This window comes from Hemiscyllium ocellatum, chromosome 39, assembly GCF_020745735.1.
Source record: "Hemiscyllium ocellatum isolate sHemOce1 chromosome 39, sHemOce1.pat.X.cur, whole genome shotgun sequence".
Lineage (NCBI taxonomy): Eukaryota > Metazoa > Chordata > Chondrichthyes > Orectolobiformes > Hemiscylliidae > Hemiscyllium > Hemiscyllium ocellatum.
Genome location: NC_083439.1, coordinates 13,158,437 through 13,172,574, shown reverse-complemented (window position 1 = coordinate 13,172,574; position 14,138 = coordinate 13,158,437). Strand labels below are relative to the sequence as shown.

Below are 14,138 nucleotides of genomic sequence, written 5' to 3'. Positions count from 1 at the left end.
AGCTGAAATGCCCATCAGCCATGATTGAATGGCAGAGTGGACTCGATGGGCCGAATGGCCTTACTTCCATTCCTCTGTCTTATGGTCTTATGGTCTTAAAGAAAGGGAAGTAGAGTCATGTTGAAAATAAAGCATGAAATCAGTGCAATAGTGAGAGAGGATTTTGGCTCAGAAAATTTAAATGTAGAAACTGTATAGGAGAGCTGAGAGGCAATAGGGGTGGAAACATTAGTGGATGTTTTCTATACAGTCTCCACAAAGTAATGATAAGGTGGAGGATGGTGTTAAACAAGAAATTAGATATGCATGCAACAAGGTCATGACAGTAATCATAAGTAACTCAAATCTACTAGATAAATAGAACAAACCACTTTTATAATATATTAGTAGATGAATTTCTAGAGTGTGCACAAGATGGTTTTTTAGACCAACATATTGAGAAACCAATGAAGAAACAGTATCCATTCAGCAATGAGAAGGGGTTAATTGAAATCTTGGGTGAAGTCCTTTAGGAAGCAATAACAATCACATGATAAAATTCTTCATTGGGATACAAAGTCCAATCCAAAACTAGGATCCTAAATCTAAAACAAGATAAACTACAAAGGCATGAGTCCGCTATAACAAATTGTGTCACTGAAAGGCTTACTGGTGGATAAATGTTTGCTAATATATAAAGAATGAATGCATTTATTAAAATTATAACAACAAATTCTTGCTGGTACACAAAGTACAACAACAAAAGTAATCCAACCTTAGCTAACAGAAGAAATTAAGGTTAGTATAAAGATCCAAAGAGGAGATATGTAAACTTTCCAGGAAAACTAGCGAGTCTGAGGGTTGTGAGCAATATCAGCAACCAACAATGGAGGACCAAGTGATCGAGCAGATGGGAAAAGTAAAGTTTGAAAGGAAACATAAGGAACATAATTGTGGACTGTAAAAACTTAAATGAATGTAAAAATAACAATAAAGTGAAGACAAATGTAGGTCTTTTGCAGTCTAGATTGGTAGAATTCAGAATGGACACACATGAGCGATAGAGCACTTAAACAGCTACTTAAACCTGCCTTCACAGAAAAAGACAAAAATAGCTAATTGGGAGCAAAATTAGTATTAGTAAACAAAAATCATTGTTGAAATTCATGGAAAGTTGACAAATCCTAAGAGCCTGAAAATCTACTTCCTTGTGAGAATGATGATTCTTTACTAATATTTTGGTTGTTTCATTAACAGCCGTTTGAAATCAATTGGGACAAGCACATTGTTGTTGTGGGTTAAGAAATATGAATCTTCACTTAGCATTGATGAGGGTGATCTCACTCCAATAATGAGAAACCAATGCTAAGTGTAGAATAATCTTTGTCTTCACAACAACATTTTGTAAGATCACATTATTCTTATAATAGTCACCTTCACTTTTCCCAGATTTCAGTAGAATTGTATAACTTAACACTTCATAAAACTTGAGGGATAACACAGCGCCAGAGACCTGGGTTCAATTCCCGCCTCAGGTGACTGACTATGTGGAGTTTGCACGTTCTCCCTGTGTCTGCGTGGGTTTCCTCCGGGTGCTCCGGTTTCCTCCCACAGTCCAAAGATGTGTGGGTCAGGTGAATTGGCCATGCTAAATTGCCCGTAGTGTTAGGTCGGGTAAATGTAGGGGTATGGGTGGGTTGCGCTTCGGCGGGTTGGTGTGGACTTGTTGGGCCAAAGGGCCTGTTTCCACACTGTAAGTAATCTAATCTAATCTAAATTAACAAGTAGATAAAAAAATCCTGCTGCAGGCAAAAGTGAAGTAAGTCAGCTAATATTTTGATTTGTTATGAATAATACTTCTAAAACATGTTGATCTTTTCATTAAATTTGGCATACAAATAAAATTTCACCTGTTTTACCTGCTCATGCTGATTACTATTGACCAGTATGCTATTCCAGTGATTTCTCACCAAATTATGCATTTAATTTTTAATATCTAGAAATAAATGCATTAGATACTGGAGTAAAGGATTTTATTAGCAAAGTGAAATAATTCAAAGATTTCCTTTGCCAGCTAAGGTATAAATCTTACTGAGTTTTTAGCTTTTTTAATCCAAGAGGGGTTGCAAAGCTTTTTCAATCGTAGGACTGTCTGCTCTGTAAGCATGAGGAACAAAGACACCAGGAAGATCATCACATCTACACAATAGTAAATGTGCCAGGGGAGTTGGTAAGACTATTGAACATAAATAAGCTGCTCCTTTGTTTCAGGCAACGCACTCAGTCCAGAAAATGGCTCTCTCCACTGGAGTCTTGTGTTGGTCTCTGTGGAGAGCAGAGAGTTTGTGCATGTACTCGTGGTTGGATGTGTTAGTTATAAGAAACAGTCTATCTTCCGCACCTACACCAGCACGATTCCCCACCTTTTCCTCCACGACATTGATGACTGTATCAGCACCACTTCATGCTCCCACCAGGAGTTTGAACAGTTCATCAACCTCACCAACATTTTCCACCCCGACCATAAGTTCACCTGGACCAGCTTGGACACCTCCCTCCCCTTCCAGGACCTCTCTACCTCCATCAATGGTGACCGACTCCACACCTTCTCCTTCCCTCCCTCCTGTAAAAACGCTATCCTTTATTCCCAATTCCTCAGCCTCTGCTGCATCTACTCCCAGGAGGACCAATTCCACCACAGAACACAGAAGATGGCCTCCTTCATAGAGACTGAAAATGTGTTGCTGGTTAAAGCACAGCAGGTTAGGCAGCATCCAAGGAACAGGAAATTCTATGTTTCAGGCCAGAGCCTGATGAAGGGCTCAGGCCCGAAACGTCGAATTTCCTGTTCCTTGGATGCTGCCTGACCTGCTGTGCTTTAACCAGCAACACATTTTCAGCTCTGATCTCCAGCATCTGCAGACCTTACTTTTTACTCCTTCATAGAGACCGCAATTTCTCTCCCACGTGGTCGATGGTGCCCTGCAGTGCATTGTATTCAATTCCTGCTCCTCCATCCTTGAACCCCACCCCTCCAGTCGCAACAAGGACATTTCTGCCACCTACAAACAGACCCCACCACCAGGGATATATTTCCTCCCCACCCCTATCTATGTTCTATAAATACCATTCCCTCTGTGACTCTTTTGTCAGGTCCATGACCCCACCAACTCTCTCTCCCTCGCGCTGCACGAATTGCAAAACCTGTGCACACAACTCCCCTCTCATCTCCGTCCAAGGCCTCAAAAGAGCCTTCCACATCCGCCAGAAATTTACCTGCACCTTCACACATGTCATTTACTATATCCCTTACTCCCAATGCGGAGATCTCTACATTGGGGAGACAGGACACCTACTTGCAGAACACTTCAGAGAACATCATTTGAACACGCACACAAAGCAACCCCACTGCCCAATAGCCAAACACTTTAACTCCCCCTCCCACTCCGCCAAGGACATGCAGGTCCTGGGCCTCCTCCATCATCAAACCCTAACCACCTGATACCTGGAGGAAGAACGCGTCATCTCCTACCTTGGGACCCTCCATCCACATGGGATTAATGTGGATTTCACCGGTTTCCTCATTCCCCCTCCCCTCACCTTATCCCAGATCCCACCTTCCAACTTGGCACTGCCCTCCTGACCTGTCCTACCTATCCATCTTCCTTCCTACCAACCCACTCCACCTTCCTCTCCAACCTATCACCATCACCCCCACCTTCAACAACATATTGCACTCTCAGCTACCTTCCCCCCCCCCCCCCCAGCCCCACCCCCCTCTCATTTATCTCTCTACCCTCTGAGGTCACAAGCCTCATTCCTGATGAACGGTCTCATGCCTGAAACATGGATTCTCCTGCTCCTCGATTGCTGCCTGACCTAGTGTGCTTTCCCAGCATCACACTCTCGATGGTGTTATTTATAACTTCATTAAGTGCCTGCAATAGATATGTTGACTCCATGGTTGGGATATGAAACACATTTGCATTACATCAGGTTTCAAGCCGAAACAAATAGTCAAACCTGAAAAAAAGCAGAGGTACATCAATTATTGTTACCCTATAACATACAGCTTTATAAGTGCCATTTGTGCCAATAAGGGCAGTAAAACTTTGTTTTTGGGTGCCTGAGTAGTTCACTCTGAGGGATCCATTTTGCCAGTAACAAATTATTTCTGATGTTGTGTGGGATCCATCCATTACATCTCCAGATAACTTTCTGAGGTACTTAAGCAAAGACCTCAGCTGTTTTCATTGTATTAAGCATTGGCAAAGAGCTAACAATTGTCCCCAATGACATGACAATAATCCCATGTTCCCCTGAAGACTAGACATACTCTTCAAAATCTGCCTCTAGAGGTTTGGATGGTTTGCACTGGAATTCTCCAATGTAAGCAATATTTGGGTCATGGGAATTCAAATGAAAAATTAACTCTTATCAACAACACATCTGCTGTACAAGAACAATCTCAATGTTAGTGTCTATGAGAGAGCAATGACAGAGTTCTTTGTAAATGGAACAAGTTAGAATATATGATGTCATAGAGTCATAGAGATGTACAGCACGGAAACAGACCCTTTGGTCCAACCCATCTATGCCGACCAGATATCCCAACCCAATCTAGTTCCACCTGCCAGCACCTGACCCATATCCCTCCAAACCCTTCCTATTCATATACCCATACAGATGCTTCTTAAATGTTGCAATTGTACTAGCCTTGACCGCTTCCTCTGGCAGCTCATTCCATACATGTACCACCCTCTGAGTGAAAAGGTTGCCCCTTAGGTCTCTTTTATATCTTAGCCCTCTCACCCTAAACCTATGCCCTCTAGTTCTGGACTCCCCACCCCAGGGAAAAGACTTTGTCTATTTATCCTATCCATGTCCCTCGTGATTTTATAAACCTCTATAAGGTCACCCTCAGTCTCCGATGCTCCAGGGAAAACAGCCCTTGCCTATTCAACCTCTCCCAATAGCTCAAATCCTCCAACCCTGGCAACATCCTTGTAAATCTTTTCGGATCCTTTCAAGTTTCACAACATCGTTCCAATAAGAAGGAGACCAGAATTGCATGCAACATTCCAACAGTGGCCTAAATGTGTAGCATTGAAAAATATTTATGGTACCATTTTCTCTGGCTGAAACCCATGTTGTCATTCAGTTGTGAGTTAGAGAGTGGTTCATTGAACAGTGGTGATGGGATGGTTGGGAAATGAACCTTGAACCATGGGGTGTCTTAAGTAATAAGCAAGCATTGGACCTATAAGAAAAGCAGAATCAGTCAGTATTAAGTCACAATCTGCATTTTCAAGTTGTTCTTACAAACCTTTGTTTTCAAAAATAATAATATTTAACTCTTGTGTCTAAATGTAACATGCATAAAAAGGTAACATTTCACTTTGCAACACAACAGAATCTCAACCATTCTCTAAGGCTTCCAGTGCATTTTGTACCAAAGTTTGTGTGAAGTCTGCAGTTGGATTTTTTTTCCCAGTTAATCCTTGCATTCCAGTCAAAATGGACTAGTATAGATCAGGCCTCCCTTTGATGGATCATGATTTTGAAAAATAAAACACACTGAGATTGTGCCCACAGTTCTTCAATTAGAAAGCTCATATTGACCCAGTGACTTCCATCAATAGGAACAGTCAATACATTAGCCCCTTGGGTAATTGGGCAAGACAGTGTGATGATGATAACCAAGAGCATATGCAACTTGGACCCTTATTTTCAATTCAAAATAGTCCAATTTGAAAGTGGTTCAGATCCTGTTGGAGAATTGAAGGGGAATGCTGCATAGCATAAATTTTAAAACATAATATTAAAAGTAGAAGCAGGCTGAAGACTATTGGCCACTGAAACTCTTGTTTTTCACTAAGCTAAGGCTGATGTACCTCAAATCTCCCTTTGAGAATTTCCCTTTTGCCAGTAATCTATTCAATTCATTTTCAACGTATTCATTGACTGATTGTCCAACCTTCCTCTCGGATAGAGAATTTACTGATTCTTAATCCTGGTTGATGAATGTTTATCTTACACTGCTGCTGCAACCATGAATTCTAGACTGTCTTGTTTAGAAATACAACTTCTCTGACAAATTCTATAAGAATATTATTCTTTGCTGTGCCATTATCTTTTAAACTGCTAAATTCCAGAGGTTGTGTGTCTGTCCTGCAAGCGTTACACCTAAGACATGCCTCTGAAACCAGATACCAACCTCGTGAACCTTCATGCAAATCACTCCTGATTTAGAGAGGGAGACCAAAACTCTGCACACTTCCCAAATTTTCACATTCATCATTCCCAGGTACGGTGCCAAGATCAAAGTTGACCAGTTCCAATTAAATGCTATCAACCTAATTATGTTTCTCTCCCTTCAATTGCTGTCTGAGTTGCTGAGTATTTATAGAGTCATAGAGTCATACAGTATAGAACCAACCCCTTCACTCCAACCAGTCCATAATCCCAAATAATCCTAAACTAAACTAATCCCATTTACCCACTCCTGGCCCGTATCCCACACGTACTTATCCAAGTGTCTTTTAAACATTGAAATTGTACCCACATCCACTGCTTCCTCAGGAAGTTCATTCCACATGTGAACCACCCTCTGTATAAAATATTTGTCCCTCATGACTTTTTAAAATCTCTCTCCTCTCACCTAAAAATGTGCTCCCAGTCTTGAAATCCCCCATTCTAGGGAAAAGACATTACTATTAATTCTATCTTCACCCCTCATGATTTTATAAACTTCTGTGCAATCACCGCTCAGCATCCTGTGCTCCAGTGAAAAAGGTCCCAGCCTATCCAGTCTTTCTTTGTAACTCAAATTTTCATGCCCAGCAACATCCTGGTAAATTTCTTCTAAACCCTCTCTAGCTTATTAATATTTCTGGCATTTTCTGTTTTCTGTTCAAAGGTCAGCAGATGAATTGTTACTGCTCTGCTCCCATCGAGCACTCATTTTAACATCACTTTTTTGATGGCAAATGAGGATTCCTGGAAATCAGTCATAAAAGGCCCTTTTTGGCGTGCCATGACGCACATAAGACTGTGCTGGAATTTGAGTCCACCCCTTAACAGGGGTCTACTGCACTAAATTGCTGAGTAAAATGTGTCAGGAAGCCAGTCAGGCTTTTCAATGCGCTCCCTGGAAGCTGCAGCATAGCAACGATCAGTTTTCTAGAGGCTTGGATTTTCCACCACAACCTTGGAATTTACTCTCTGTCACCTTTTGCTGGAAACAGCATCGATTTACCTGAGTTCTGGTTGCTCCTGTACATCGTTCTAGTCACACACAGTCTCCAGTCAAGAGTTCAAAATGAGCTCTGTTGTTTATTGTTCCACAGTGAAAACATTCACTTGTTAGCTCAGGCATCGTGATGTTGTTTCTATTGATTTCCAACATCTCCAAATAGTATTTATGAACAGCTATTGGAACAGGAGAAGGCTTTTAAGTCATTTAAGACTGGTCTGTCATTCAATAGTCTAATGACAAACAATTACAGATAACCGCCTTTGGCCCATATGCTTTAAAACTTCCAATGGATAAAAGTTTATTAATCTCAAATTGAAGGTTTGCTTGACCTAATCATCCTATTGTTTTGTATTCATTCACAGTAAGCATTATAAACTTCCGTGCAATCATCACTCAGCATCCTGTGCTCCAGTGAAAAAGGTCCCAGCCTATCCAGTCTTTCTTTGTAACTGAAACTTCCAGCATTTATTACCATCCAGAGGTCAATTGAGAGGCAACCACATTGTTGTGGGTCTGGAGTCATGTGTAGACCAATCACAAGTAAGGTTGAGAGTCTCATTCCCTAAAGGTCATTACTGATGGGTTTTTCCAACAATTAGCAATGGTTTTGTAGTCATCATTAGACTCATAATCCCAGAATTTTTATTATTGAATTCAGAATTCTAACATCTACCATGTCAGGCTAGAAATCCAGGTCCACAGATCATTATTACCTGGGCCTCTGTGTTAACAGTCCTGTGATAACACCAATAGATCACTTCCAACCCTTACCCATGCCCTTTGTGAGTTCCAAATTTCTTCCAAAGTTTTCTTGTAGAGCTATTTCCAAGCTTTACTCCTGAAAAGCCCAACATATGGACCAAATTACCTAATCCTAGAATTAATGGTAGTGTCAACGTTAAATCCTTGATTCTTACTGCTAAAGGCCAATTGGAGGATTTAAAGCTGCTGGAAATTAATATTTCCAATGAATTTAATATGGATATTTGTTCTAAAAGTGTGTGTCTTTCAGAAAACCAAATGCAGGGCAAGACTTTTCCCAGCCACTCAGCAGCTTGAGCAATTATGAGAAATATGGGAAAATCATAGAGTCATCAAGATATTTTAGTGCAGAAAAAGATCCTTCAGTCCAATTCATCCATGCCGACCAGAAATCCTAAATTAATCTAGTCCCCTTTGCCAGCATTTGGCCCATGTCCCTCTAAACTCTTCCTATTCATATATCCATCCAGATGTCTTTTAAATTTTGTAATTGTACCTGCCTCCACCATTTCCTCTGGTAGGTCATTGGACCTATAAGAAATCAGTCAGTATTAAGTCACAATCTGGCACGCACCACCTTTTGTGTTAAAAAATTACCCCTTAGGTCCCTTTTAAATCTTTCCCCTCTCACCTTAAATCTATGTCCTCCATTTCTGGAGACCCCACCCCAGGGGAAAGACTTTGACTATTTACCCTATACATGCCACTCATGATTTTATAAACCTCTATAACGTCACTCTTCAACCTCCAACACTCTAGGGAAAACAGTCCCAGTCTATTCAGTCTCTCCCTTTATCTCAAACCCTCCAACCCTAGCAACATTCTTGTAAATCTTGTCTGAGCACTTTCAGATTTCACAACATCCTTCCTATTGGAGGGAGACTAAAATTGCATACAATATTCAAAAAGTGGCCTAACCAATGTCCTGTACAGCTGTGACATGACCTCCCAACCCCTATACTCAATGTTCTGACCAATAAAGGAAAGCATACCAAACACTTTCTTCACTATCCTATCTACCTGCAACTCCACTTGCAAGGAACTATGAACCTGCACTCCAAGGTCCCCTTGTTCAGCAATACGCCCCAGGACCTTACCATTGTGTGTCTAAATCTCAATGTCAAGGAAATGTTCTGATTTTCTTCATAAGCGTTGAATGACCAGTTCTAGATCTCGCTAGTGAGTACAACTATCTCATTTCCAAGCGTTTGCACATCATTATTAACTGATCTTGCCTCAGTTGTATGTGGTTAGTTGATCCCCCCTCCATTGCATCAATACTTTGGATCCACATATTGCATCTGCATGACCTTAAGTAGCTCAGAGCTCCATCCAAAGACATGATATTGGTTTCTTTGTGAAATTGTTGACTCCGTGCAACGTTGTGGGAAATGCACAAGTTGTTTCATTGTGGCTGATGTGAAGGTTCCAGAGTACTGCTACTAAAATACTACTCTACTTCAAACATTCCCCTCAGATTACTCATCCAAAGTGGAACCAGGGTTTTGAGGATTCTTTGTGGTGTTGTTTCCTCTGAGACAATAGCATCGAATATGACATTAACCTTAAATGGCAGACTGTCCTTATCTACAACCATTGGAGAACCAAAGCAAGTGGATACTAAAGCTGTCTGGGACCAGCATCATCGAACTGCCACTCTATGATGTCTACTTGCTCTCAATGTGATGTTTTGAATGCTTAGGAGCTGGGAAGGTGAAAGCAGTCTGGGTTAGCATTCAATAGAATTTTGGAGGATGAGGGGGGAGTCGCATTGACACTTAGAGAGTGCTGAGATACATGAATTGAGTGGAGGTTCAAGAGAATGTTTCACTAGCAGGAGAGACTAGGACTCAAAGGCACAGCCTGAAACAGAAAGGACAACCCTTAAGAACTGAGATGCAGAGGAGTTTCTTCAGCCACTGGGTGGCTAATCTGTGGGAACCCATTTCTGCAGAAGGCTGTGGAGATCAAGTAATTGAGTGTATTTAAGACAGATAGATAGGTTCTTGATTAGTAGGGGAATCAATAGTTATGGGGAGAAGGCAGGAAAATAGGATTGAGAGGCATATCTGCAGAGCAGACCCAATGGACTGAATGACCTAATTCACCTCCTATATCTAATGGTCAATGATCAAAATGGGGACAGAGCCTGGAAGCTACATCACAAAGACCATGACAGGTCAGTGTGGTGTCATGAGCAATGAGACTGACATGAACCTAATTTATACCTCCTTCCAGATGTTTGAGTTGGGTGAAGACATCATTCAATCTTCCCATTATCTCCAGTTATTATCTCGCTCCTAACATAGTTGTAAATGCCTTTGGATTCTCCCTTATTTAACCCGCCAGTGTTTTTTTTCATGGTCTTCCTTGCCTTCCTACCTTCTTTTCAAAGTAACTTGTTGCACATTCTATACCCCTCTGGGGCTTCAGGTGTGCTCTAAGCCCTTGGGTTCGACCATAGGGTTCCACATTTTCTCCTTATCCAATCCTGCGCATTCCTCAATATCCAGGGTTTTCTGAACATTTGGTCCCACTCTCTTCCTGGATGCATGTTTGGAAGTGTTACCAGTATTTGCAAAATCAACAAAGAAAATGGACAAATCATTCAAAAGCTTTGTTTATTCTTTATTAATAATTTGATCATTTCATTAACAGGTGTTTCAAATCAATTGGTACAAGGACATTGTTTTAATGGGTTAAGAAATATGATTCTTCATTTAGCATTAATGAAGATTATCTCACATCAAGAACAAGAAACCACTGCCAAGTGTAGAATAATCTTTGTCTTCAAAACAATATTTTGTAAGATCACATTATTCTTACAATGGTCACCTTCGCTCTTTCAAGATTTCAGTAGAATTGCATAGCTCAACGCTTTATAAAACTTGATGCCCTTTTTTGTATGTAATGATGTGGTACTGTATGAAGTTCACAGCAGTGTAAATGAAACCAGCTGCTTATGCCTGGTGTGTATTCAAGCCTATCAAAGCTCTCTACAGAGAAACTTACTTTCAATGGCCAGGACATGACCAACACAAATAGAGGGTATAGGAGAGGGCTCAAATTTACTGATATATGCAAAAACTTGGCAATCTCTGGACATGAAAGAACTGATCTGATGACTGAGATCAAATGGGTATCTTTACCAGTGAACCTCAGAGTAAAAAATGAGGTCTGCAGATGCTGGAGATCACAGCTGAAAATGTGTTGCTGGTCAAGGGCTTATGCTCAAAACGTCGAATTCCCTATTCCTGAGATGCTGCCTGGCCTGCTGTGCTTTGACCAGCAACACCTTTTCAGCAGTGAACCTCAGAGGCCTCACAAACTTATTTAAACTCTCCACCACACATGGAATTGTATTTGATCTCTCATGGTCAGTATACCTTTAAGAATGATGCTCATGATCATTGCTGTATCGTAGCATGTGACCTTATGGTATAAAAGTCAAAGACTCCATCTTACTTGAGATCGCATGTGGCACGACAGGCTAATGAAAGCAATCTGCTGTTAATAACCAAATAGTTAATGTGAGCCCAAATATTGATGTGCTCATGAATGTAATATTTGTATATCGTATTGTGCTGTAATACATGTCTATTGCATTCTCCAATACTATATCATGTATATGTTGCCTTCTATGTTATGAGGATAACATAAGCAGTGTTGCATCAGATAAAACATTCTACTAAACAGAAATTCACCCTTCGTACCCGCTCTTATTGACTAATAATCACTATTTACTGCCATGCTTTTCCAGTGTTATCTCACCAAAGTTTGTTTAAAATTAAACATAATTGTATTTGATACAGGAATAAAGGAGTCTACTGTCAATGTGATAGAATTCAAAACCAAAGTAAAAACCTTACTGGGTCTTTTGTTTCTTCTTTCGAGATATATTACAAAGCTTCTTCAATAGCAGGACTAACAATGTAGTAAACATGAAGAACAAAGACACCAGGAAGATCATCACATCTACACAATAGTAAACGTACCAGGGGAGTCGGTAAGATTCTGAGCGTAAATGTGCTGCCCCTTTGTGTCGGGCAACGTACTCAATCCAGAAAATAGCTCTCTCCATTGGAGACTCGGGTTGGTCTCTGTGGAGAGCGGAGAGTTTCTGCATGTTCTCCCGATAAGAGGTGTTATATATAACCTCATTAATTGCCTGCAGTAGATCTGTTGACTGCATGGTTGCAACGTTCATCACTTTTGCTGCACCTCGGACTTCAAGTCTGAGTAAATTATCAAACTGGTCAAAAAGCAGAGGTATGCCAACTACTGGCACCCCATGATAGATGGCTTCATAAACTCCATTGGTGCCACCATGAGCAACAAAGACTTGTGTCTTTGGGTGACCTAGTAGATCATTCTGAGGGATCCATTTTGACAGTAAAATATTATTTCCAATGTTGGGAGGGATCTCTCCATCATACTTCCAGATAACTTTCTGAGGCACTTGAGCCAAGGCCTCTGCTATTTTCATTGTGATATGCATTGGCAAAGAGCTGACAATGGTCCCCATTGACATGACAATAATCCCATATTCCCCTGAGGACTGGACAAATTCTTCAAACTCTGCCTCTAGAGGTTTTGATGGTTTGCACTGGAATCCTCCAACATAAACAATATTTGGCATGGTAGGTCTTGGGAATTCAAATATAAAATCTACTCTCATCAGCCACACATCTGCACTGAGAAGAACAGTCTCAATGTCTGTGTCTGGGCCCAGATAACGATGGCAGAGATCTTTGTACATTGGCTCAACTAAATTATTTAACATGAGCGTTTGAAGCAGACTTTGACATACGTTTTGTGTTCTTTGAAGAAAACTCATTTTATCCGTCAATCTGGAACCAGGGATTGGGACGAAGGACAGTGGTGATGGGGCAGCTAAAAACTGAGCTTCTCCAGTAGTAACCCATCGGACGTTGTACACTATGGGGATTTTGAAATAATAAGCCACAATTGAACCAGTAAGAAAAGCGGGGTCGGTCAGTACTAAGTCAAAGTGGGCAATTTCCAGTTGTTTTAACAAATGTTTGTCTTGAAAAATTGCAATAATACACTCTCGTGACCATGTGTGAAAATTGAGGAGAAAAGACATAGTTTCGTAATGAAATGCAAAAGAGTAATAGCCATTCTGTAAAGCTTCCAATGCGTTTTTTATTAAACTCTGGGTAATGTCTGCACTGTTATTATATCCAGCAGCTCTGTGCACTCCAACCATAATGGATTGATATAGATCAGGCTTCTCTTTAATGTACAAAGTTCCTGGGAAATGAAGCACAGAAATGTTATGTCCACGTGGTTTCAGTTGTTCAATTAGAATCCTCATATTGATCCAGTGGCTTCCATCCACAGGAACAACCAATATATTAGCCCCTTGAGTAATTGAGCCAGATAGGATGAAGAAGACACTGAGTGTGAATGCAATCTGGAACCTACTTTTCCATGCAAGACAATCCATATTGTGAGCAAATAGCATCTGGATCCTGTTGGATAATTGAAAAGAAATGTTGTTATAACATAAGATTCTGTGCAATAATAAAATAAGAATATGTTTAGACCAATATGAGGTCCTACTATGTTTCCTTAATGCTGAATTACCTCAAATTTCCCTTCCCCAAATTCCCTTAGTGCCCCAAATATACTGATGTCATTCTTGAATTTACACAGTCCTCTACAGCAGACAATTCTGGAGATTTATACCACTCTGAAGAATTTTATCCTTTTTCTAATATGACCGTGGGTTGTGGACTCTCTAGTGGGGAAACAGCCTCTCAGTTTCCTCCCCAGCGAACCCTCGAAGAATGTCATATTCGCAATGAGATTAGCTTTCCAACTTCAGGTGAAATATAATGCTCTTCTGGTCAGCTGTTAACTGATGAGTCAAATCTCTGAACTCAGGAATCAACCTTGTGAAACTTTGTTCAACTCTGCCTAAGGCAATTCAATCATTAATTAGGTAGGGAGCCCAAAACTGTTCTCACGGAATGATTATTGAATCTCTTCAGTGTGGAAAGAGGTCATTTGGCCCATTCGGACCACATCGACCCTCCAATCAGAATGCCATCCAGACCCAGAAGCCCAATTCTGTACTGGAACCCTGTATTTACCATGGCCAATCCAGCTAACC

The 14,138-nt window shown here is 40.7% G+C and overlaps 1 protein-coding gene across 1 annotated transcript; it reads right to left on the bottom strand.

Moving 5' to 3' along the window:
* Positions 1 to 11,864: 11,864 nt before the first annotated feature.
* LOC132834189 (UDP-glucuronosyltransferase 2C1-like) lies at positions 11,865 to 13,469 on the bottom strand. The gene has a single exon (XM_060852855.1). It carries the CDS (start codon positions 13,467 to 13,469, stop codon positions 11,865 to 11,867), a length of 1,605 nt encoding a protein of 534 aa, XP_060708838.1.
* Between the last annotated feature and the right edge of the window lie 669 nt (positions 13,470 to 14,138).